The sequence below is a fragment of the Cryptomeria japonica genome, chromosome 5 (genome assembly GCF_030272615.1).
Source record: "Cryptomeria japonica chromosome 5, Sugi_1.0, whole genome shotgun sequence".
NCBI classification, from domain to species: Eukaryota; Viridiplantae; Streptophyta; class Pinopsida; order Cupressales; family Cupressaceae; genus Cryptomeria; species Cryptomeria japonica.
The window spans coordinates 1,564,102-1,586,633 of record NC_081409.1 but is presented as its reverse complement, the minus strand read 5'-3'; the positions used below and the strand labels follow the sequence as shown (position 1 = coordinate 1,586,633).

At 34.5% G+C, this 22,532-nt stretch overlaps 1 protein-coding gene across 1 annotated transcript; it reads right to left on the bottom strand.

The window, feature by feature from the left end:
- Positions 1-19,208: 19,208 nt before the first annotated feature.
- Positions 19,209-20,634, bottom strand: LOC131073121 (uncharacterized). Its single transcript, XM_058009505.1, has 3 exons — positions 19,643-20,634; positions 19,401-19,482; positions 19,209-19,295 (listed from the first exon to the last, which is right to left on the bottom strand). Exons 1-3 carry the CDS (start codon positions 20,632-20,634, stop codon positions 19,209-19,211), a joined length of 1,161 nt encoding a protein of 386 aa, XP_057865488.1.
- Positions 20,635-22,532: the final 1,898 nt, after the last annotated feature.

Genomic DNA, 22,532 nt, shown 5'->3' with positions numbered 1-22,532 from the left:
TTATCTTTATTTTGGAGGAAGATAAATATGATAAATCAATAAAAATGATTTATTAATTTATTGTTCATATTTATGAATTAATTAAATAAAATAAATTTATTTAATTAATGGACAAAGGAGACAAATAAATAAATTATTTAATTTAATTATTTAAGGCTTAGAAGAATTGTTAGTAAAAAGGGGTTTAATTAAGGGTTTAATTAATTAATTAAACCTAAGAGGCACTATGCACATGATATGTTAAAAAATAAGAGACATAGGTGTTGACCATTTTTTAGTGTCTACAATACCAATTCAAGATGAGCAAAGGATACATTAAATCAAATCTTTTTTCAAAGAACGATTTTCTTGTCAAATAAACCTGATGAAATCATATGATGTCCATCTAAGGATCGTAGTTATTTAATGAAACATGGTTACAAGGCTATCAAACATAAGGAGATTTAGCAACAAACTCAAAGGGCATATTCCTTTTGATAAAGCCAAAAACAAGAAGCTTTGCATGTAAGAGAGTTCTTACGAGTGATAGATTGGTCAAACTGCAAATTGCACAACCATTCCAGTGCGTTTTGTGTGAAGAAGAACTTGAAAATGTAGATCATTTATTTATTCAATGTCCCTTTGCTCAACAATACTGGCATTTTGTGATGGCAAGACTTGGCTTCTTGGCACCATTACCAAACACAATCTGAGAGTTGTTTCAATCTTGGTCCGTACTGTATAAAACTTCTTTCTTTGCGTGCATTTGGAGGATTGTCCCCACAACGGTCTTATGGTCCCTCTGGTGGGAGCGCAACAAATGTATTTTTAGGAAAGTGGTATCCTCCATTGAAAAGGTTCAAGAAGGAATAATAGTATCAAGAAAGTCACATGGGCCATTAAGAACATTTGAAGTGACCACTTTAATCAGTATAAAATCATATTAATATGCCAATATAGTTTTGTGAGGATGACGCCAAGGCAAATTATTCTCCCATTCACAAACTTTGCGGCTACATGTTGAAGCAAATGAAGATCATTAAGTGATGCTTTCAAGCAAGCATGAAACCCACCTTGGCGCATACGATTGCAAAGTTCTGGGCATTTCAAGCAAGTGTCAGATGAATATTTTATACTAACTTTGGTTTTCATTTATTACAGGCTTTCATATCAAGCTTATTGCTTTCCAAAAAGCAAAGAACGAAGTACGATATCTACACGCATTTCTTCGTATCTGGTTGGAAGGAGGAACTCATTCCTCAACTCTCTAGTTTGGTACCAAGGGTTTTGTAAGGGAAGCTCTAAGAACCTCGAATTCTGTAAATGAGTTGACATGCTTCATCCTCCGAAGAAGGGGAAATCAGGACTTGTAGTTTGTGCCAAACTTGCAGGAGGATTCAGAGGGAATACATGTTGAAAAACTACAGAGTTCATATTCCGGTTGCTAACTGGGAAATTCCATTCATAGAGCTTATAACAGATGAAATTCTGGGGCAAATCTTCAACATTAACTGCTTCCAGTATAGGAAAAGTATCAAGCGGCTAATTGGTGAGGAAATATTTTTTCCACAGGCAAGGAGAATTATTTTTCCTTCTCGATTGCTCTTTGTTTTTCTTTCGAATGTACTAGATTTGCTGCAATCTCTTTCCATGTTGGAGATAATATCTCATAAGGTAGTAAAAGATGTTTTCTCCCAGGGAACAAGTTGCTTAATGTTGTGCATCAATATGATTTTTTGAAGGGTCAAGCCCATGTTGGGGGTTTGTTCCCTTGCCATTTCCTCCTCAATGGGCATGCTTTCCTTTCAGTGTATGACAATATTAAGCACACTTTAGAAATGCAGTGCTTAAGATATGTTCAACATTCCCTTCAACGACGTCACGGAGTAATTGGAAGGGAATTGACATAAAATATTCAGCAAAAAGTAAATCCTCTGCTCGTCCTGTTGGGTCATGATCATGTTGATGCTCCCCAGTTGAAGAAATGGCTCAACCACAACTTTTCATTCCGGACCTTAATGCTTCAATAGGACATTTTGCAGATGGTGAAGCTATTCCTGATAACACCTGCACCACCCACAGACACCAAGCAGAGGAGTTTGGGGAGAATCATCCCGTAGAGCATTAGGGAGGGAGAAAATGAAGTACAACTAGTGCCAATGGAAGAATAGGATGACAGTTAGCATAAATTGATTTCCTCATTTTGTATGATAGAGGAATTCAATAGTTATTTTTGCATATGAAGGAATTAGGACATACGTGGCATGTAAAGCCATTTTTTGTTTTACCTGATCAAAATCAAGTTTAGTCAAGATCATATCTGGTTGATTGGAGCCTTTTTGCAAATTGTATATTCAAACTATTTCTATACTAATAATATATACCAGGCTTATAGACTTTTGCCTAAAAAATTAAATTTATTATTATATTATGTTGTTTATTATTGTATTCTCAATTATTGAGTTCTATAGAGAAGGCCCAAAATTGGAGCTGAGTACGATTCTGAGCGCAATACGAGTCGAGTTCGTCCTAGGTGCGTCTCGAGCGATTAGGTTCCTTGTAGGTCTAGCTAAGTTGTACCCATAGGGAACCTAGCCACTCAAGACACACTACCAAGATGAACTTAAAGGTGAACCTAAACATACCCAAAGGAACCTAAGCTTGTGGGTGCCCAAAAATAGGGCCCAAGAGTTAAAAAATAATTTCATTTTTTCAAACTTTAGAATATATTTTCTCACTTTTTAATTTTTGCAAAACCCTAATTTTGTCCTAAAGATGCCTCTATCTGCTCTTTTCACTCATTCTTCTCATTATACTTGCATTTTTCACATTTTTCTCTCTCCAAATCTCAAAGGTGATTAATTTTTTTTCGAATGTGAAGGCTACAAAGGTGTGAGACACACATCAAAGGCATACCTGAATGGTTGAAGAAAGAAGATTTAACCATCAAAGGTGAGCGAATCTTTTTTTTTTTCAAGTTTTTTTTTTAAATTATTAAAAAAAATTAAGAAGTTTTGAATATTGTTTTACACTTTGTATGCATATTACAAGGTTATAATGTTGAATTTCTTTCAATAATGTTGAGTTTTCTATTTTTGATTTTATGTTCATTGTTCATACATAGTGGTTGCAAGTGTAAGTGCAAGTTCTAGTTTAATTGCTCAGGCACGAAATCAACAAAACCCTTTTAAATTTGATGTTGATTCACCACTTTGACATTATACAACAATGATCAAGCAAATACCTGGTGGTGGGAGTGTTTTTTGGTGATGTAACCATTGTAGCATAGAATATACCAACTCATACTATTAGTGAAAGGTTACTTTTGTGCCATCCTTGGACATGGAATAAAATTTTGTAAGGGGTCAGATGGCAAAGGGCTACCAAGAACAAGAGGAAGCCTACAAGAGGAGCAACAAACCAAAGACTGATCATCCTCTTGCCAAGGCAAGATCAAAGAGGCCTCCTAGTAGTAGTGGTTACACAAGACGGGTTGGCCCACATCCTTTCATGCCAGTGCACCACCTTTTGAACCAGAGAATGTTGTGGTTACATGAAAAGGATGCCCATTAGACAGTGACTTTAAAAATAATGTTAGAGACCCTTACAAATAAATTGTGTCATGAGAAAGAAATGATGAGCATGATACATGCCAAAAGGGAGTCAATGCTGACCCCTACTAGAAAGCTCCATCAAAGACTATGCTAGATAAAAGCATGATTAGCTAAGTAAAGGTAGACTAGATTGTGAAAAACATGAGAAGAAGCATAGGCAAAGTAGAATGATCGTCGAGAAGGCAACTCTAAACCATCTACAATATAGAAAGCAAACAATATTACTGGAGAGCACTGGTGATCAATGCAAAAACTAATATGACCTCAGACCCTGATGAACACTCGGTTGCCAAGAAGGGGTTGCAAGGTTATAATCTCTAATACCATGTGAGCATTCAAGAGCCTGACCTACAAAGAAAACTTCCACAATAGAAATGAGTTTCGTCAGTTAATGAATTGCATTGAAAAAATGAGATGATAAAAATGTACAACGAGCCCTATATACAAAGCAACAATGAACACAAGATGCACATAGGAGTGATGACTGACAAGCAAAAAAAAAATGTTTTAGCCAAGTTTTCTTAAGTAGATGTGCATGATATAAATGTGTACATTGACATGGAGGGGGTGGAGAGGCTTTCCTCTAATGAAACTAATGAGGAGCTATAGGGTACAACTGAGTAGGAAGAAGGTTGAAAAGTGGTGAAGGGAAGATGGATAAGAGGGCAAAGGAGGAGGGAATGTTCAATACGCTTCTTCAATCACATGATAGGATGGAGTAAAGAAGAAGTGATCTGTTGACTTGTTGATGGGTCTTTACACTTTGGTGCTTTCTATTGTGGGGAGGTTGCTCCTTGGTTGTAGCCCCACTTGGTCCAAGCCAAGTTAAAATATTGATCTCAATAAAATGGGTTTAAGCCCCTTACTCTTCCTTTCATCAATCATATACATACCCTTACTCTTCCTTTCATCAATCACACACACACACACACACACACACACATTATTTTATAACTTGATATTTTTATTTATTTATTTTACAAATTTTTAGATATATGTCTATCCTAACATATTTGAAGTCTCAAAACATTAAATATTTATAAGTTTAAGTGAATGTGCAATATTCTTCAAACATTTTGGTTTTAAGAAAATTTTAAATTTCATAGATAGAGCAATTTTTGAGTGAGTTTCTGTTAACAATTAAGCATAATGCACATGTACATATTTTTATTTTTTTAATAAATAAGCAATCACTTATTTGTTTAAACACTATTTGTATAAAATATATTTTATATTATTCCTAAAGCTTTAATATGAAATTGATAAAAATAATTTATATTAAACAAAGCTACATATGAAATTGATAATACCTCCTTGAAATCTAATGAGATTTTTCACTACAAAAAATGATCTAACTAGCTATGAAAAAATGGAATATTATAAGTCTATTAGAATAATTCTTTACAATTTAACTTTTTTCAATCACATGTTAACATTTTAGAACATCTTATAGTTTTGTATAATATATGAAAACTTGAACGAAAAAGTTCTCAATCTAAAAAACTTTTTGAAACACACACAAATATACAAATTAATTCCAGTTAAAACCACTTAATATCTTAAAACCTTGTCAATTATATGTTTAAAAATGAGTTAAAAAGATAAAAGATAATTATGCTTTTTCAAAAAAAAATCACTTAAACGTTTCATAGGAACTCATTACTTCTTCTTATTATTATTTCATCTAACCCGAGTAGGGTAAATGATTACAAATCTTTTATAATATTTAATATGCTCAATTTTATCATTTTTTTTATGTGTTAATTAACTTTCTTAGACTAAACATCAAATTTAAATATTGGAAATCATATCACATGTAGAATTAATAAATGAAAATGTAAATAAAAATAATAAAAATTAAATTATATTCTTATCCCAAATTAAAAATATATTATTCAATGTTGATTGCCACATGAAATTAAACCAAACCAAAATAAAATCTAAATCTAATATGGAAAGTAGGATTCATATGTTTTCCAACTTTAGTTGAGTGCAAAATATGCAATGAGAAGACCTAGTCAAGAGGTTAAACCACTTGATCTATCATGTGAATTGAATTTGTCCTTTCTTGAAACAATTTTCTTATTATTGATAATTTGACTCCATAAAAATAAAAGGATGGATGAAGGTCACTTTAATATTTTAGGCAAGATAGAGAACAAAATGTGTAACCTCTAGAGTTTGCAAATTCATAATCTTGTTAATGCAACCAACTGATAAAGGCATCATTTTTATGAGATGGGTATGATAATTGTAGGATAAATCAAATTCATAGGTTCCAACTTGAACAACCTCCCAATCATAAAGACATGCACCATGTTTCTTAATTGCTTTTTTATCAATGTGAGAGAACTTTTCGATGTGAGACATGTCACACTCTCAATGGAGGATTCCCACATATAATGGCCTATCAAATATCTCTTTTAGACAAAGTTCCTTTAGCTAATATCATTATCAAATAAAATATCTATTTTGAGCCCTTTATCTTTGCTTAAGAAGTCAATATTTACCTTTTGATAACTTAGAAACTTCTCTAAAGCATATATATTATAAATTGAGTTTATTTTTTACATTTAAAGTAAAACTAATATTTTCCAACACATTTAGATTCTCTATATTAAATCCAAACAATCCATTAAAATTTCAAATGTGTTTGCTTCCATGGTGCACTTGTCTGCCCTTGTGGTTTCTACCTCGTCACTCCCTACTATTGTGCCTCATTCCCTAGGAGATCATGTTGTAATTAGAGTGTGTGATGCTATTGCTTTATGATCGACTTTGTAGGATCTTTCAAGAATGGGACTCATCCCTTCTTTGGTCCCAGACTCTCTCCCCCATGCCTATTAGGTTCCTTTCCAAGGCTTTACTACCCCCTTCTTGGACTCTATGGTTTCTTCATTTAGATCGAACAATGCTCTGGCTTTTGTTTCTCCTTCCAAGGATTCTTCTAGTTGTGAGCTTCTCCATTGAGGTCTCATTCTATTCCTCAGGGCCCACCTCTTGGTCCTAGGTTGGAGTCTTAAGTCTCTGTTGTAAGTTTGTTTTTCTATTCTATGGTAAATGTTACCTTGTTGTAACCTTATTGTCTTTATGGAATTTAGTCGTATTCTGTTAGATTTTTAATGGGTTGGGCCCTTCCCCACTTACTTTAATTAAAAACATTTCAAATCCAAACTAACATTTTTCTAATCCATCTAATTTCTTTTACTCAAAGAAACCAAAATGCATATAATAAAATGATATAATGCATTCAAATGTTCAAAATTTTTACTTACCTAGAACAATAACGATTTAAAATTATGAGCAATTTAGATAATGATTTCATAAATTTCACACAATATACATGTCATGTTATTTAGATGACTACATAAAAAAAAATTCAAGAAAACCATGTGACTATCTCCAATTAACCACCTCTAGTATTTTACTTGTGCCTATATACTTCAAGTCAAACATTATGTGCATCTATCCAATACATAGAAATAACTCAATGATAGAGAAATCAATTAATTAAATACCTATAATTCATATTTTAATAAAAACAAACAATTATTATATCATCATAAAATATTAAAAATACATAATTAAATGAGATTTAATTATTTATCTACTTGAAATGATTCAAAATCATAATATTAATCCAAATTTCATAATATTTTGGGGGAAATGGACTCAACCAGTGGAATTTGAGACTGCCATTTGTCTGCTTCTAATGTAAAAAATTGGGAAATGTCCTCTGTAGACGAAGAAGAATGTTGCCCCCATTAACAAGAATACCGCCCCCAAGAGCAGCCCTCAACAACAGATACATGGAGAGAAAAAATATCTAAGGAGGTTCAAGGCGATGCTAGTAGGATTGAGATGTTTAAGGATAATGCTAGTCAAGGGGGTCTGAATGGATCTGATGCTAATGTTCCGGTTCAGTTAGAGCAAGATGGTGCTAATGATGTTCTGAAGTTGAAGTCTCAAGCCCAATAAGAGGAGGATATATTAATGGAAGAAGGTAATAGTGATGATGGTTTTGATATATTGTTGAAGATAGTCTGAAGCCTAATCCCTCTGACTAGCAGCTTGAGGATGGAGAGATAGATGTAGGAAACAATGTTGGTGGGGCTTCTTTAACCAGTCCTAAGCGGATGGAAAGGGAGGGTCTGAATGTGTTTGTGAATTGTTTGAGCTCTCAATCTGTGGAGTGTGTGAAATCCACCTACCTTGAGGTGGAGAGGTCCCCTGTTTCCCAAACCTCGCTGGAGATTAATCAAAGAGAGTATGGTGGTGGGATTGGCCCTTGAAATTAGGGAAATAAAATAATATGACTACTCAGGCGGTTTTGGGGGTGAAGTCCCGTTTACTCAAGTGGAGAAAAAGAAGTATAAGAAATCTAGACAGAATGTTGGGGCTCCACAAGTTGGTGTCTCTACTAGGTAGAAATGTAAAGCTGATATTGGGACCCCGAATACCACTCCTGGTAGAAAATCTACTAAATAGATGATAGATCAAGAATGTCAACATAATATAGCGGATGTTAGTCAAAGGACCATCTATGAGGTATGTTCTCTTGGTAAAAAAATGAAATTCATTTCTTGGAACATAAGGGGATTCAATGCGCCCCATAAACAAGATATTATTCGCAATATGGTTAGGGATTATAAGCTGGATATTGTCCTTATACAAGAAACTAAAATGGTTAAGGGAAAGGTAGAAAATTTGAAGTTTTTCAAGCATTGTGGGGTGGTTGGTAGTAGTTCTGAAGATGCTTCAGGTGGGGCAACGATTTTTTAGAATCTTAATTATATTAAGGGTGAAATATTGGATGTGGATTCCAATTTTGTCTCTCTCAAATTTCATCATATTAGAGATGATTTTTCCTGGGTTCTTTCTAATATCTATGCTCCCAATTCTAAAGCGACTAGGAATAAGTTTTCGAAGAAATTGGAGGCTCATTGCTCCAAGTACTGTAATGACAACTAGATTATTATGGGAGATTTTAATACTCCCCTTCATAATTCTGAACAATTTGGAGGTTCTCAAATCCAAATGGATAGTCAGATGGACTTGATGGCTTTTATTGATGCTCATTCTTTACATGACATTGATCTTCAAGGTGCCTTGTTTACTTGGACCAATACGAGAGCGGGTGATGATCCAATCCAAGTGCATCTGGATTGTACCCTTGTCTCTAACAATTGGCTGGGAAAGTATGTTTGCTCCCTCATGGCCCTCCCCAAGGTCGGTTATGATCATTTTCCTATTTATTTTGTCGCGGAGGCTACTGATGGTAAGAGAAACTTTCTCTTAAGATTTGAAAAGACGTGGTCGTCCCACCCATTGCTGGAAGATAGTATTATGTAGTGGTGGAATATAATAATGGATGGGTTTGCTATGTCCAGAGTTGCTAAAAAAATCAAATTTGTGAAAGATAATATTAGAAGATGGACAAAAGAGGTGTTTGACAACCTTTTTGCTTCTAAATCTTCTATTCAGTGTGAGCTTAAAGACATTTAGGACAAGATTCAAGCTGAGGGTTATTCTTCTGGTTATTTGGAAAGGGAGAATGATATTCTGAAGAAATACCATGAAATCATTGCTAAGGAGAGGTCTTTTGGAAGCAAAGGTCCAAAGCTTTATGGATGTCTGTTGGGGACAAGAATACAAGATTTTTTTTTTTTAACTGCCCTTAAACATAAAGGTGCTAATAGGATCTCTAAATTGGTGCTGGGTGATAGAGCGCTAGTGAAGGAGGAAATTTGTGGGGAAGCGTCTAGATTTTTTGCTTCTCTTCTTTCGTCCGAGGTTAATTTAGACGTTGAAGCTCATAATTCTCTTTTAGATGTCATCCCCTCTATCTTGAATGAGGAGCAAAATAAGTTTTTGATTGCTATTCCTTTTAAGGATGGAATTAAAGTTGCAGTGTTTTCCTTTGAAGGTAATAAAGCCACGAGGCCGGACGATTTTCCAATGTTTTACTTTCAAACCTTTTGGCACATTGTGGAGAAGGATGTCTTTGATGGGGTGAAAGAGTTTTTTGGGGCCAAATTGTTGCTCAAAGAACTTAATTCTACTTTTGTAGTGTTGATTCCTAAGTTTGCTAGGGTTGAGACTATGGACTGTTTCCGCCCTATTAGCCTTTGTAACTCCTTTTACAAGATCATTTATAAGGTTCTCACTCTTAGACTTCTGTCTATTTTGTTGGATAATATTTCTCCTCAACAGAATGGATTTGTCCCTGGTAGGCAAATTCTCGATTCTATCATTACGATGCATGAGAATATCCATTCCTTGGAGGTGTCTCATAAAGAGAGATTTATAATGAAGTTGGATCTTTTCAAAGCTTATGACAAAGTTGATTGGTCTTTTCTCTCTAGAATCCTTCAAGCGTTTGGGTATTGTGACAGAGTTATTAAGCGTATTTGGCAGTTGATCTCTACGCCCTCCTTTGTTGTCCTTATTAATAGCTCCCGTTATCGCTTCTTCAAGTCGTCCAAAGGTTTAAGATGGGGGGATCTGATTTATCCAATCCTCTTTACCATTATGGTGGATGCTCTTGGCAGATATTTGCTGAAACTGGTGTCGGAAGGTTCTTTTCAGGGTTTGAGGCCTTCTTCGTCTAATCTTACGTGCTCCCATCAACAGTTCGTTGATGATACTATTGTTTTGGGGCGTTCTACTATTAAGGAAGCAAGAACTTTGAAGAATACTTTTAATATTTACAGTAAGGCTTCTGGTCAGTTGATTAATTGGAATAAAAGTTCACTTTTCTTTTTCAACACTCCCGAGGTTAGACAGAGAAGGATTGCAAATATTCTTGGTTGTGCTACTAGTTCTTTTCCTTCTACTTATCTTGGCCTTCCCCTTTGTTTAAAACCGCCTGATACCTTTTGGTTGTCTTTGATTGATAAATTCAATAAAAAGTTGGCAAGCTGAAAAGGTGCTTTGTTGATTCAGGCAAGGAACTTACAACTTCTAAAGTCCACTCTTCAAAATCTCTCTATCTATGCTCTAAGTCTTTTCAAAATTCCTTCTAAATATGTTGAAGTTATTGAAAGAATTCAAAAGCGGTTCCTCTAGTCTGGGGTGGAGGAAAAAGCGAATGCCTTTGCTTGCGTGAGAGAGTGTCTGTAAACCTAAAGTGGAAGGCAATTTGAGTATTCGATGTATTCGATCCTTTAATCAAGCTCTCTTGGCCAAACAAATTTGAAGAATTTTTGAAAATAATCACGAATGGAACTTGATCTGGCGCAATAAGTTTCTTTTCTGTTTCCCCTCTGAAGGAATTTTTTAATGCGAAAGCTCTCCCCTCTAGTTCTTTCCTTTGGAATAATGTGCTCAGGCTAGGAAGGTTTCTATGATGGGAAACACTTGGAAGCTGGGAGATGGTAAGACTATTAGATTCCGGGAAACTTCGTGGCTCTCTCTTGGTCCTCTATGTGACATTCCAAATTTTGTGCCTTTTATGGAGGATTGCAAAGCTACTTTTGGTGTTTTGGTGGCAGACTATTGGAAACACTTTGGGTGGGTTAATTTTTCTAATGTCTTTCCTTCGCTTCTTCCTATCCAGTTGTCTCTTCTCTCTTGCTTCCGTTGTTTGAACTCATAGGACTCTCTGATTTGGAAAGGAACTTCTTCTGGTCGCTTTTCGATGGCCTCTAATGTTTCTTTGTTGTCTCCTACTTCCTCTCCCCCCCGTACTAGGCGAATGCGTGGGTGAAGAACCTTACTCCTAAAGTTAACATCTTTTTATGGCTTATGCTTCAAAATAAAATTCTCACTATAGATAATCTCTGTAAAAAGGTTTTTTCGCTCCCCAATAGATGTTTTCTTTGCTTGCAGGAGGAGGAATCTGTTTCCCATATGGGTCTTGACTGTTTTTTTTCTTTTGATATTTGGAGCCGAGTTCTTCAAAAGTGGAACCTTTGTTGGGTCTTCCCTCAACAAATTTTGGATTTTTTTAAGTAGTGGAGGTGTTCCTCTTCTAATCCTTCCTTTAAATTGTTGTGGTCCTTTATTTTCCCTCATGTCTCTTGGGGGATTTGGAAGGAGAGAAATAACCGTATTTTCAAAGATTCCCCTCTTCCTTTTGTTGTGGTGGCTGAAAAAAATTTGCAAGGCCATCTCTGAAAATATCAATGTGGTGTTCAGTGTTGGTTCCTCGTTCTCTTCAGTCCCGAATAATGATTTTGAGAATGTTGTTTATAAAGAGTGGAGAATTGTTATGCCCAAAAATCAATGATAGAGGAAGAAGACTAGATAAAGTTGTGTGTGGAGATTTCCTCCTTCAGGATGGGTTAAAATTAATTTTGATGGGGCGACTAAGGGCAATCTTGGGCTAGTTGGGTGTGGGGAGTGATAAGGGATGAGCATGGTAGATGTATTGCAATAGTGACACTCTCCATTGGTACCCAGACTAACCACCTTGTTGAAGCCATGGGTGCCTTCCAAACTTTGTAAATTACTAAAACAATTATGATGCGTGAAGGTGTGGATTGAGGGTGATTCAAATAATATTATTCAATGCATAAGGGGGAAAAGTATGCCTTCATTGACTATTGAGAATATTATTAAAGCCTTTATGAATATTATCAATACCTTTGAAGAGTCCTACATTTCCCATAACTAAAGAGAGGTTAATTCTGTAACTGACTATTTCACTAACATGGGGGTTAGGCTTAACACAAGGAAGGATTGGTTTAAGGAAGACACCCTGGAGATTGAGGTTCGGTCCTTTCTCATGCACGATCGAACACATGGAAGATATGAGGCGATCCCTACTATTTTTGATAATGAAAGTCTTTAACTTTGTCATCATTTTATGGCTTGTGTTTGGTTTGAATGCCTTCACTTATAATTATGACCGCCAGACCTCGCACGTTTTATGGGTATTACTTGGTTTGGAAGCTGGTGCTAGTTTTTCTGCAACCGACTCTTTTTATTGAAGATTGTTGTTTCTGTGTCAAGTTTTAAGACTATGGGGGGTCAGAGACGCATGGTGGAACCAGTTAATTGTGCTAATTAGAAGAAGAACTCTACCATTTGGCATAGATTGCAAAAGTGGGGAGTGGCATCATTCCTGGAGAAATAGCATGGGCACAACCAGAGTGTTACCAAGCAATTCGTGAAGGGGTGGAAGGATGGTAAGGTGCATCTATTTGGTAGGGTGCCAAAGATTAATGAGGAACTCATAGTTGAACTGATGGGTATGTCCATGGAGGGGATTAAATTTTACAGAGATAGAAAAATCTCTGATCCTGCTGTGAAAAGATTCCTTAAGAAAGAGAAGGAGCGTGAGCGCCTGGTGAAAGTGAACAAGACCCACTTTGATCCAAAGTGGATTAAGGCCATTTGGAGGGGGCTTCTGAAGACGATTATGAAGTTTTTTACTTTGGATGACAAGCTCACCAAAACCTACGGGTATCATTTTGTGTTCCTTAATCATTTTCGTCACAATGAGAAAATGTTTTTTCTGTTTTATCTGTTGTCTTCGTGAGTACTAGCATAGCTGATTTTAAGGAGAATCCCCATGTTAATCTGGTTTTTTGCACCAAGGTTTAATCTCTCTTATCTTTGAGAATTTGAAAGTTAGAGCTTTTGAAAACCCTAGCAAGCCCTCTCCCATTATTGCTGAAGAGATTGATGATAGTGAGGACTCTGATACAAAAGGTTGGGAGACTGACAATAATGATGAGGATTTCGTCCCTCACACCAACAAAAAGGCTAAAACCAGGCTTAAGGTGGTTGCTTTGGGTGTTAGTGAGGGGTCTCTTGATGTTGGTGGAGAGGGTTCGAGCAAACGACCTAAGGGTAAACCTTGAAAGGCCACTTTGAAGGTTTCAGATAACTCTGATGATCGAGATTCCCTTAACCAAACTCACAATGTTGAGGCATCCTCTTCCTCCCATGGCTCTGAACATAATTCTTAGGAATTAGTGGATTTTACTCCACGAGATTTTCATCCCAAATAGGAGATCCCATTTGATGTGCTCAACATTGCCAAGAACAACTCTCTGGAGGTTTTCTATCTTTTCAAGTGGGTATTTTTTTAGATTAAGAACACTAATCTCAAGTAGCAGTCCTTATCTTCCAAGATGGAAGTTATGCAAGCTAATGTGAGTGTTGGAGATATGTCGCATGTTGTTAGTGCTCATCCTGCTGGTACTGGTAAGGAGGTGGTTGAGGGGGCTTCGATGGGTGCTCTTTGGACAAAAAGCAAAAAACAAGTCATGATTGATTGTCTAGCTAAAAACATGGAAGCCACCCAAAGAGTGAAAGAGATTTCTAATAAAAAATTTGTGGACATGGAAGCTAGAATTGCCAAATGCGAGGCTACCTTTCAGAGTATAATGGAAAGCAGTCAAAATATTGTCAAGGTTTCTATTGAGACTATGTCTACCATGGTTAGCAAGCTGGAGAAATCTCATATGGAAAGGACTGCGGTGGATGTGGACAAGGATATGGTTGTTGGTGCGAAAGATTCGAGTCCTCCAGGTGAGTGTACTCGAGCTAGCCTGAAGAAGAAAGTCACTGAAGTGCCCCACGCCATCTTGGAATTGAAGAATGTTGCCAAGAAGATGCATTAGCTTAGTGCTGATGTTGTGGAGAATCTTAAAATTTTGGGTTGATTTTATGTTTCCGTTGTTGGGTCTGTGCTGGTAGTTTGCTAGTTTTTTGTTGTCATAGCGAGCTAGGCGGTCTTTTTTGTTTGTTTCTGTTGTCTCTTAGCCCTGTGGGGTTTTGTCTATTAGTTTTATTCTGAAAGGGCTTTAATTGATCTATCTTATGTAATCTTGATGTAAAGGGTTTCGAGTCCCTTCAAAACCTGCTTTTTTTGTAATCAAAAACCTTGGAACCGGTTGAACCAATTTTGCGTCTTCCAAGCCTCTGCCAAAAATAAATAACAATATGTCAATTGGGTGTATAAAATTTTATTGGCTTCTTCCTTTCATATTAGAGCCTCTTCTCCTCTTCAATTTGTTTGGAAGGCCTGGTAAAAAGTCTGTAAATTTTTGAATCGGAAAAATTTATCATTATAGCATGGCTTTAGTTTTAGTGACTCCTCAATTTGGTGGAACAAATTGATTCAATATCATAGACAACCTCTTGATGTCTCCTTCCAAAGACATACCTATTACTTTTTAAGAAAGGTGTCTACTATTTCAAAGACTTGTGGGACTTTAATTCTTTTGATTGGGCTCCATGACTAGTCATTAAAGCTATCTTTGGGTTAAATATCAAGTTTAAAGGGTTTATCATCTTTGTTAAATCACTAGTTCCATTTGATCTTACCATGAAAATTTGTACTCCGCTGGAATGTAACTTCTTAAAGGATTGGTGGTGGTTGTCTACTCACTAGTTTTGCCATTTTCCTTTGAAAAATGTTTACTCAAGGCTCTTGCCTTCTTTGCCATTAAACCCAAGAATAAAATATGGAATTGTGAATTTCAGGAAAAGACCTGAAAAAGGTTGAGTGCTCAAATAGGACTCTCCAAAGAAAAGGCAAATGCACAACTTCTGGCTTGGAAGATTTTACATTTCAAACTATTTGTTGGAGACAAGTTGAAATTTTTGATGGTTCAAAAAAAAAAAAGTCCTTTGTGCCATCAAGATGAAAATTTGAAACATATTTTTGGGATTGTATTTGGGCTAAGCAAAAATGGAATGTTGTTTATAATCATTTACCAACTAATTTTTACCATGCTTTATGTTGGGAAGAAGTTGTTTTGGCCCCGAATCTTAGGAAAAATATTGTGGCTGATTCTATGTGGCAAATTATATTATTTTACATTTGGAAAAGTAGATGCATGGTTGTGTTTTCTAACTATAAGGTTCATCAAGAAGGAGAGATTCTAAGGGTTTACTCTAATGTGATATTTCAGACCGTCTTTTTGTGCTCTTAATTGCAGGGAAAGCCCAAAGAACAATGGAAGATTAGCAACTAGCTTGATAAGATTAAGTTCCAACTGCTGCAAATTCATAAAAGTGATGTCTTTTGTTCTAAACAACTATAGAAAATGCTAAAATTCAGATCGTAATGGTTTCTTACTTTCCTAGTATTTCTCTAGTGAGAGTTGAGTTTTCTTCTATGTAGTTTTGCTTGATTGTATGCTCCTGTGGAGATGTTTTAGTTTCATGTATTGCTGAGTTTTCTGACAGCTATTGTAATTTTTCATTCCTTTTTTGCTTGTCTCGATAAAAAAAAGAACCAAAACAACCTTTGTATCCAAACCCATGTTTTTCCCTATTTGATTTATGCGATTCCCAAACTCTCAAATGCGTTTGGTTGAAGTACCAAGTTTTGACTCAATATGTATCTACATTTTTTTAAAGACACCATTTTGCCTTTGTGAAACAACACCTTTCTTCAAAGATTTTGATTTTACATGTTTTCTCTGCTGAAATGCCAGAAAAAGGCACATCTTGTTTAACCTTTTTCTGTTGTGTGATTCCTAACTAATCTTGTAACCTGTTAAGTTCTTTACGCAACAATATGTATTGATTACAAAAATGACTGAATAGAAGTTTGTACTATTTCTAACATTCAAAAATTGATTCTGCCTTATCTATTGTACTTGAATGAATTTTTAGAAAGACAATGCAATCAATATAGAATGTAAACATGATTGCAAGGAAATAAACGAATTAACATACCTTATAACATCAATTCCACCCTTATTTCTCCATCGCAAATCATGGCAATGGCTTTTCTTTGCCAAATAACATCGACATACATAACAAAAGAAAACTGAGTTACCTTGTAGGTAGATTCTTTTATTGAGAAACACTCACACACAATCTGCACAAACTTGTCTTTAAACCCACGTTAGCATTAAAATTATCAGTAAGTTTTGATTGCTTCATATAGAATAGCCCCGATTAGCAATTACACGAAATTGCAACATGAGGATCACCATATTTGAAAGAGAACAAACCTTTGGCATCATGTGATACCATATATTGTGGAATCTGCAAGTCTACAATCTCTTGTTCAATGATATTTAATATATTTCTTCTAATTTAATGCCATAGATGCAAGTTCAGTTTCCAACTTCAAAAATTTGCAACACCAAACTATGAATGATAAGCTAGATTTTATGTGAGAATTTTAATAAAACCATTAGTTCCCACGCCTTGCAAGTATCAAACAAAGAGGTTTAACACCCATCAAATAATCTTGTACATCTGCCCTCAAATCCTTCAAATCCTCATGTTAATCTACAATTGGCTTTTATCTTTTGAAACAGGCGCTTCCGTCCTATGCATATATCTTAGTTATCTCCTTGCACAACACATTTCTAGATGACTCACACAAATTGATATTCTTTCATACTCTACACCACCATAAAAATGCCTTTCAAGAAAACATTCCAACTATGGCCCAATATCCACACTGTAGTAGAAAATTAAAACTTGCACAACGTTTCCATCATTCATTGCATAATTTATTCATGTCACAAAAGGAAAGCAAACCAAATGCAAATCTATACTACCACTTGATCAGGATCAATAGTATCATCTTTCATGCATGTAATCATTTTACTGTAATGTCTTCTTGTTGAAATAGGATTTATTAATAAATAATAATAATAAAGTAAAATATATAAAAATAAAAAAAAATTTAGTATAATTAAAAGTTAGTTAAGTTTAATGAATGGTAAAAAGACCTGAAATGAAAAGTTGTGACTCCCTAAAACATGAGATTTAAAAGGGAGAGAAGAGAACTTCATTTAGAGATAAAAGAAATGGAGGAAAGAAGGGAGCAAAGGAATTAAGGAAGAATTTATGGGAAGAAGATAAGGAAATGACTCTTTCAAAGGAATAACAATGATGAAGGGTTTTTACTCTTTCGAAAGGTTGTGTCTATTATGAAGAGGTGTGACTCACCCTCACATTGGATGATATAAAGAGGAGAAGTTTTCATTTGAGGAGGAATCCATGGTATAGAAAAAAACATCTGAAGCATTAAAAGCAGATTTAGGAGCAGACCTAAATCAGAATTATAAGAAAATCTGAAAGAGTGATATGAACATTATCAAAGAGATCATAGGAGCAGACCTAAATCAGAATTATAAGAAAATCTGAAAGAGTGATATGAACATTATCAAAGAGATCAGAACACAAATGCTAATCTGCAAACAAAAAGCAAACAGGTATCAAAGGAAAAAAAGAAGATACATTGAATAAATAACTAGAGAATCAGATGTGATGGAATAGAAAGGATGGATATATATATATATATATATATATATATATATATATATATATATATATATATATATATAAGAGTATAGGCAGGCAGAAAAAGAGGACAATTACAGCTCAAATAGCTCTAAACAATGCAGTGGATCCATAGTTCACATTTAAATCTTACCAGTGAATCGCTCGGATGGTAAGGATTCAATGGATTTCTTCAATCCTCTCCTTTATACTCTTCAATTGCCCATATAACCTATTCTTCTGTTTTGTGCATGCTGCATTTCTATTCCAAATTTGGCTTTCGTAGTAGTTGCAGAATTAATGTGGTGTTTTCATGCTCACCGCACCATTGCTGTTTTATTTTCAATGTCTTCTCCAAAGTTGTTAACACAAAATCAGCTATTTTATCCTGCGCACATTGTTGGCCTGAAGCTTGGCATGGTTCGTCAATCTTGGTGCACCTTTCTACACATATTAAAAAAAACAGCAGCAAAAAGTTTACATTTGAGAGAAAACTGTCTCCCATTTACTTCCTCAAGTCATAACCTCAGGTTCTGATACCACTGTTAGGCCAGGAGAGAAAACATAAATATATATGGTTTTTAATATTGCAATTTAATTCATTCGAAAGAAATGATTATCTTTATTCTATAGGCAGATATATAGTTTAAATGCCGCATAACTACCTCAACAGAATATAAAATTATACAATTTACAAATGTGCCAACCCTAAAAATTAACATGTTAACATATCGAAATCTCGAGCAGTAGATATAGAAAGAAGGGTTTGTTTACCTTCCAATCAATAGGTATGTCAGCTAAAGTTCCAAAAAAATTCACCTTCCAAAGCTCTAAGGTAATACAAACCAGATACCGAAAAAATAAATAAAGCTGTCTATTTGCATCATCATAACTTAGAATTTTTAAAAGAAATATACAACAAAATAGCATATGTTCGCAAGTTTTGAAAACACTCATAACTGACATGTTTACTATGTAAATCAAAACCATTTTTCTATATAATTCGAAATTATATACATAACCCACTTATAAGACTATCTCGCATTTGAGCGACCATTCAGGTTTGCGAAAGTGAAACCAGACATCTTCAAACCTGTAAAACAAGAACGATGTTAGTGCGCTGAAATTTGCACAGTGATTATTTTCACAATTCCATACGCTATTACTCTGATTTGAAAATTTTAAAAGAAAATTTCTACTTTAAACAGATAAATATAGAATTTTCTGGACAGGAGAGAAAATTCAAATTCAACCATGTAAAATCCAGTTTACAGCAAGAGAATATGCTACTATTTATCAAGCAACGATTTAAATAATCAGGACATGAATAGTAATTTACAAAAAGTAGATTCTGATCACAGTATATTTGTTCGACAATATATATGATTAGGCTGAGTTAACTACCTTTTAAATCTCCTCATCTCCAGCATAGGTTTCTGATACAAAATGACTTCTTATTTCTTTTAGAGTGGCCTTATTCGAACATAATGGACACTGTAGTAAGTTATATAATTATTAGTTTCATTAAATGAAGAAAACAATCCCATCAACTTGGGAATTCGTATGACAAGAACAAACAAGAATCTGAGTTCAACTTGCCTTAGAGGAACCGCGAGCTCCACTTGTTTTAATCCATTGTGTTATACATGATCTGCCAAAGAAATGGCCACAAGAAAGGGAACTGAAGTTTCACAATTAAGAATATTAGAATTCTTAAATTTAATGAAGAAAGTACAAAACAACATATTCCCTCCTAGAGAAAATCATGACCATCTTTTATTTGAGACAAAAGAGAAGAAGAAATTACTGCTATTTGAGATCCATTTTCAAATACAACATACCAGACATTATGCTCTCCAGACTGAGCCCATGGCTGAAAGCAAATTGGACAATTCACGCAATCATTAATCTGGTAAACCTTAACAATATACTTCCTCTTTTTAGAAAGCCTTGGAGCCTCTCCTGCATGCTCTTGTTGCTTGCATACTTGATCACATTCATCTTTCATTGCCGCTAATGTTGTAGACCAATCCTGCAGCATGTTTTTTGTCTGGTCAAGATTTTGTTTATTGGATTGTTCACTTTTATCAGCCATGTGGAGCTCCTCCTTAAGTTTGTTGTTTCGTTCAGCCAATTCTTTAATTTCGGATCTAGCTCTGAACAATTCAGCATCCATGTTATGAATCTGCTTACAATATTGCTTTTTCATCTCCTCCATTTTTTTGTTTCTTTTAGTTAATTCTTTATTTTCCAGTCTAAGTTTGTTGTTTCTTTCAGCCAATTCTTTAATTTTGGATCTAGCTCTGAGCAATTTAGCACCCATATCATGAATCTGCTTATAATATTGATCTTTCATCTTCTCTACTTTTTTGTTCATTTTAGCTAATTCTTTATTTTCCAATCTAGCTCCAAGTAATTCAGTTTCCATATTAGAAAGCTGCTGAGGATATTGCTTTGTAGCCTTGTTGAGCTCCCCCTCTAGTTTGTTGTTTCTTTCAGCTAATTCCTTAATTTCAGATCTAGCTCTAAGTAAATCAAGTTCCATGTCATGAACGTGCTTACAATATTCCTTTTTATCCTTGTGGAGCTGCTCCTCTAATTTCTGATTTTTTTCAATCAATTCATCATTTCCTAATCTAGCTCCAACTAATTCAGATGCCATGTCAGAATATAGCTCATCATATTCTCTTGACGCCTCCTTGACCTCTTTCCATTGTTCACATGGTAGTTCAAATCCTACCCTCGTTAGTTTTGCTTCTATCTCCCAAATTTTGTTGTTCTCTTCAGCCAATTTCTTTACTTCTCTTTCAACTCTAACCGAATAGGGTTCCATTAATAGACTTTGAATACCTTACTTAGGATTTCTTAACTTACCTATCTAAATCAGAAAGGCTTAACTTACACTAAACAAAAAACCCTATTTCCGTTCTTTCCAATTCTCTGCCCAGTCCATTGAGTCTTAAACGTGTTTCACATTTGTGTTTTGAAAGGAAGAGGCAGTGGAGAGAAAAATTAAACAGAACATAGAAGTTCAACAAACGGAAACCAAAACAAGAAGAGATAAAACAGAAGATATATTAGAAATGATTTATATTTCAAAACTTACAAACTCGATTACATTCAAAGAGTTGCTGGTCTTCCTTCTTGGTTAAGAAAACAACACAAAACTAAAATCTAGAGGTCCCCTGTTCGTTTGCTGCATCTTGAAACTGTTGCTACAGTAGAGCACTTTCTTGACTTCTTTTCTACTTTTTCATAACATACAAAAACTGCCTTTTAAAATCCTCATTCGGCAAGGAAAATCTTAGACTGAAGATTATGCAATAAATTCTGATTTAATTCTTGTCCCACAGTAGACAGTTGGAAAGTTGAAGAGATAGGAGGGGCTGGAGAAGTAAAGTCTCACACGTGTGAACAGACAATGGAGGTATGTTGACGGCGGAGAGAGTGAAAGGTCCACATAGAAATGAATGTGGGGGTTACCATTTGTACATATGTATTCCATTATTATGTTGTTGGAATTGCAGAGTTGCACAAGCTCAGCGATCTTTTCGAATTTCAAACCAATTTAATGTGCTCTGCTTACGCTTTATATCAATAACCTGCTCCAATAAATGTTAGAAAGTCATGTTAGGCATTTACTGAGCAGACGAGACAGTTGACGGGGAACGTGGTGATTTATTACGCCGAAGGCGTCTCTTATATGAGATGCATCGGCTGATGTTACAAATCAATGATCTACAATGCTTGAGAAGGGTGCAAGATCATCAGAACGATCTGCACCGTCCAACATGAAAAGGGCTGGAAATAATGACGTGTTTTTATTGCTTCACGGGGCAATGACGGAAAGGACAAATCGTTTTCCCATAGGTTTTTTATTATAAAACTATAAACGTCCCCCACTGTTTTTATTGCTTCGCGTACCACTGACATAAGATACTTAGACAGATCATCTTATCACGTGAATCGATGCTAGGGAAATGTGCAATATACAAAGGACTTCAAATTAATAAGTTTTTTTATTTTAAACTTCTTAAACTCAGCTAACTTTTCCCAAACCTACGTGCCTGCAAGTTTTTTAATACTCATTTTAAAAAATATATAGTTATTTCTTGATATCTGTTTGTTATTTTTGGTTACCATCTATTTTCTTTAAGTTCTAACTTTTATTATTATACACTTTAATAATTATTATATTATAATAAATATAATATATGAATAATAAATTACATGTCTAATTTTAATTTCAATTAATATTTTTTATATTATAATCTATGATAGATAAATAATTGATTTTAATACAAATTATAGAAATTTTAGTAATAACAATATTTAATTTATATAAATATTAAATAATATATTAATAAATATAATTGTTTTTAAATAATGATATTATTAATAATTATTTTATTCATATATATGTTGAATTAATTTTTTTATTTAGTTTTAATTTAATTTAAACTTATTTTAATAATTATTATATTATAAGTATAATATATAAATAATTGATTTTTATGTATATCATATAAAAAACTTTAATAATATTATTATTTAATTTATATAAATATGGAATAAGTTTCTAGTAAATACAACTGTTTTTAAAATAATGAAATTAATAATCATTATTAGTACTTGCCGTTAGGCAATACTCTTGTAATGAAATTTTTTTTGTTATGCTTAAATAGTTATTAAAAAAAATTATTTTGACCAATCATAAACAAATATTTTTCT

Bases quoted from the DNA above. Each gene is read 5' to 3' on its own strand.
- LOC131073121 (XM_058009505.1), bottom strand. From the start codon at position 20,634: ATGGAACCCTATTCGGTTAGAGTTGAAAGAGAAGTAAAGAAATTGGCT. The intron at 19,483-19,642 runs GTATGTTGTATT...GTGAAACTTCAG, and splicing joins TCTGGAGAGCATAATGTCTG to TTCCCTTTCTTGTGGCCATT. The intron at 19,296-19,400 runs GCAAGTTGAACT...AACTTACTACAG, and splicing joins GAGCTCGCGGTTCCTCTAAG to TGTCCATTATGTTCGAATAA.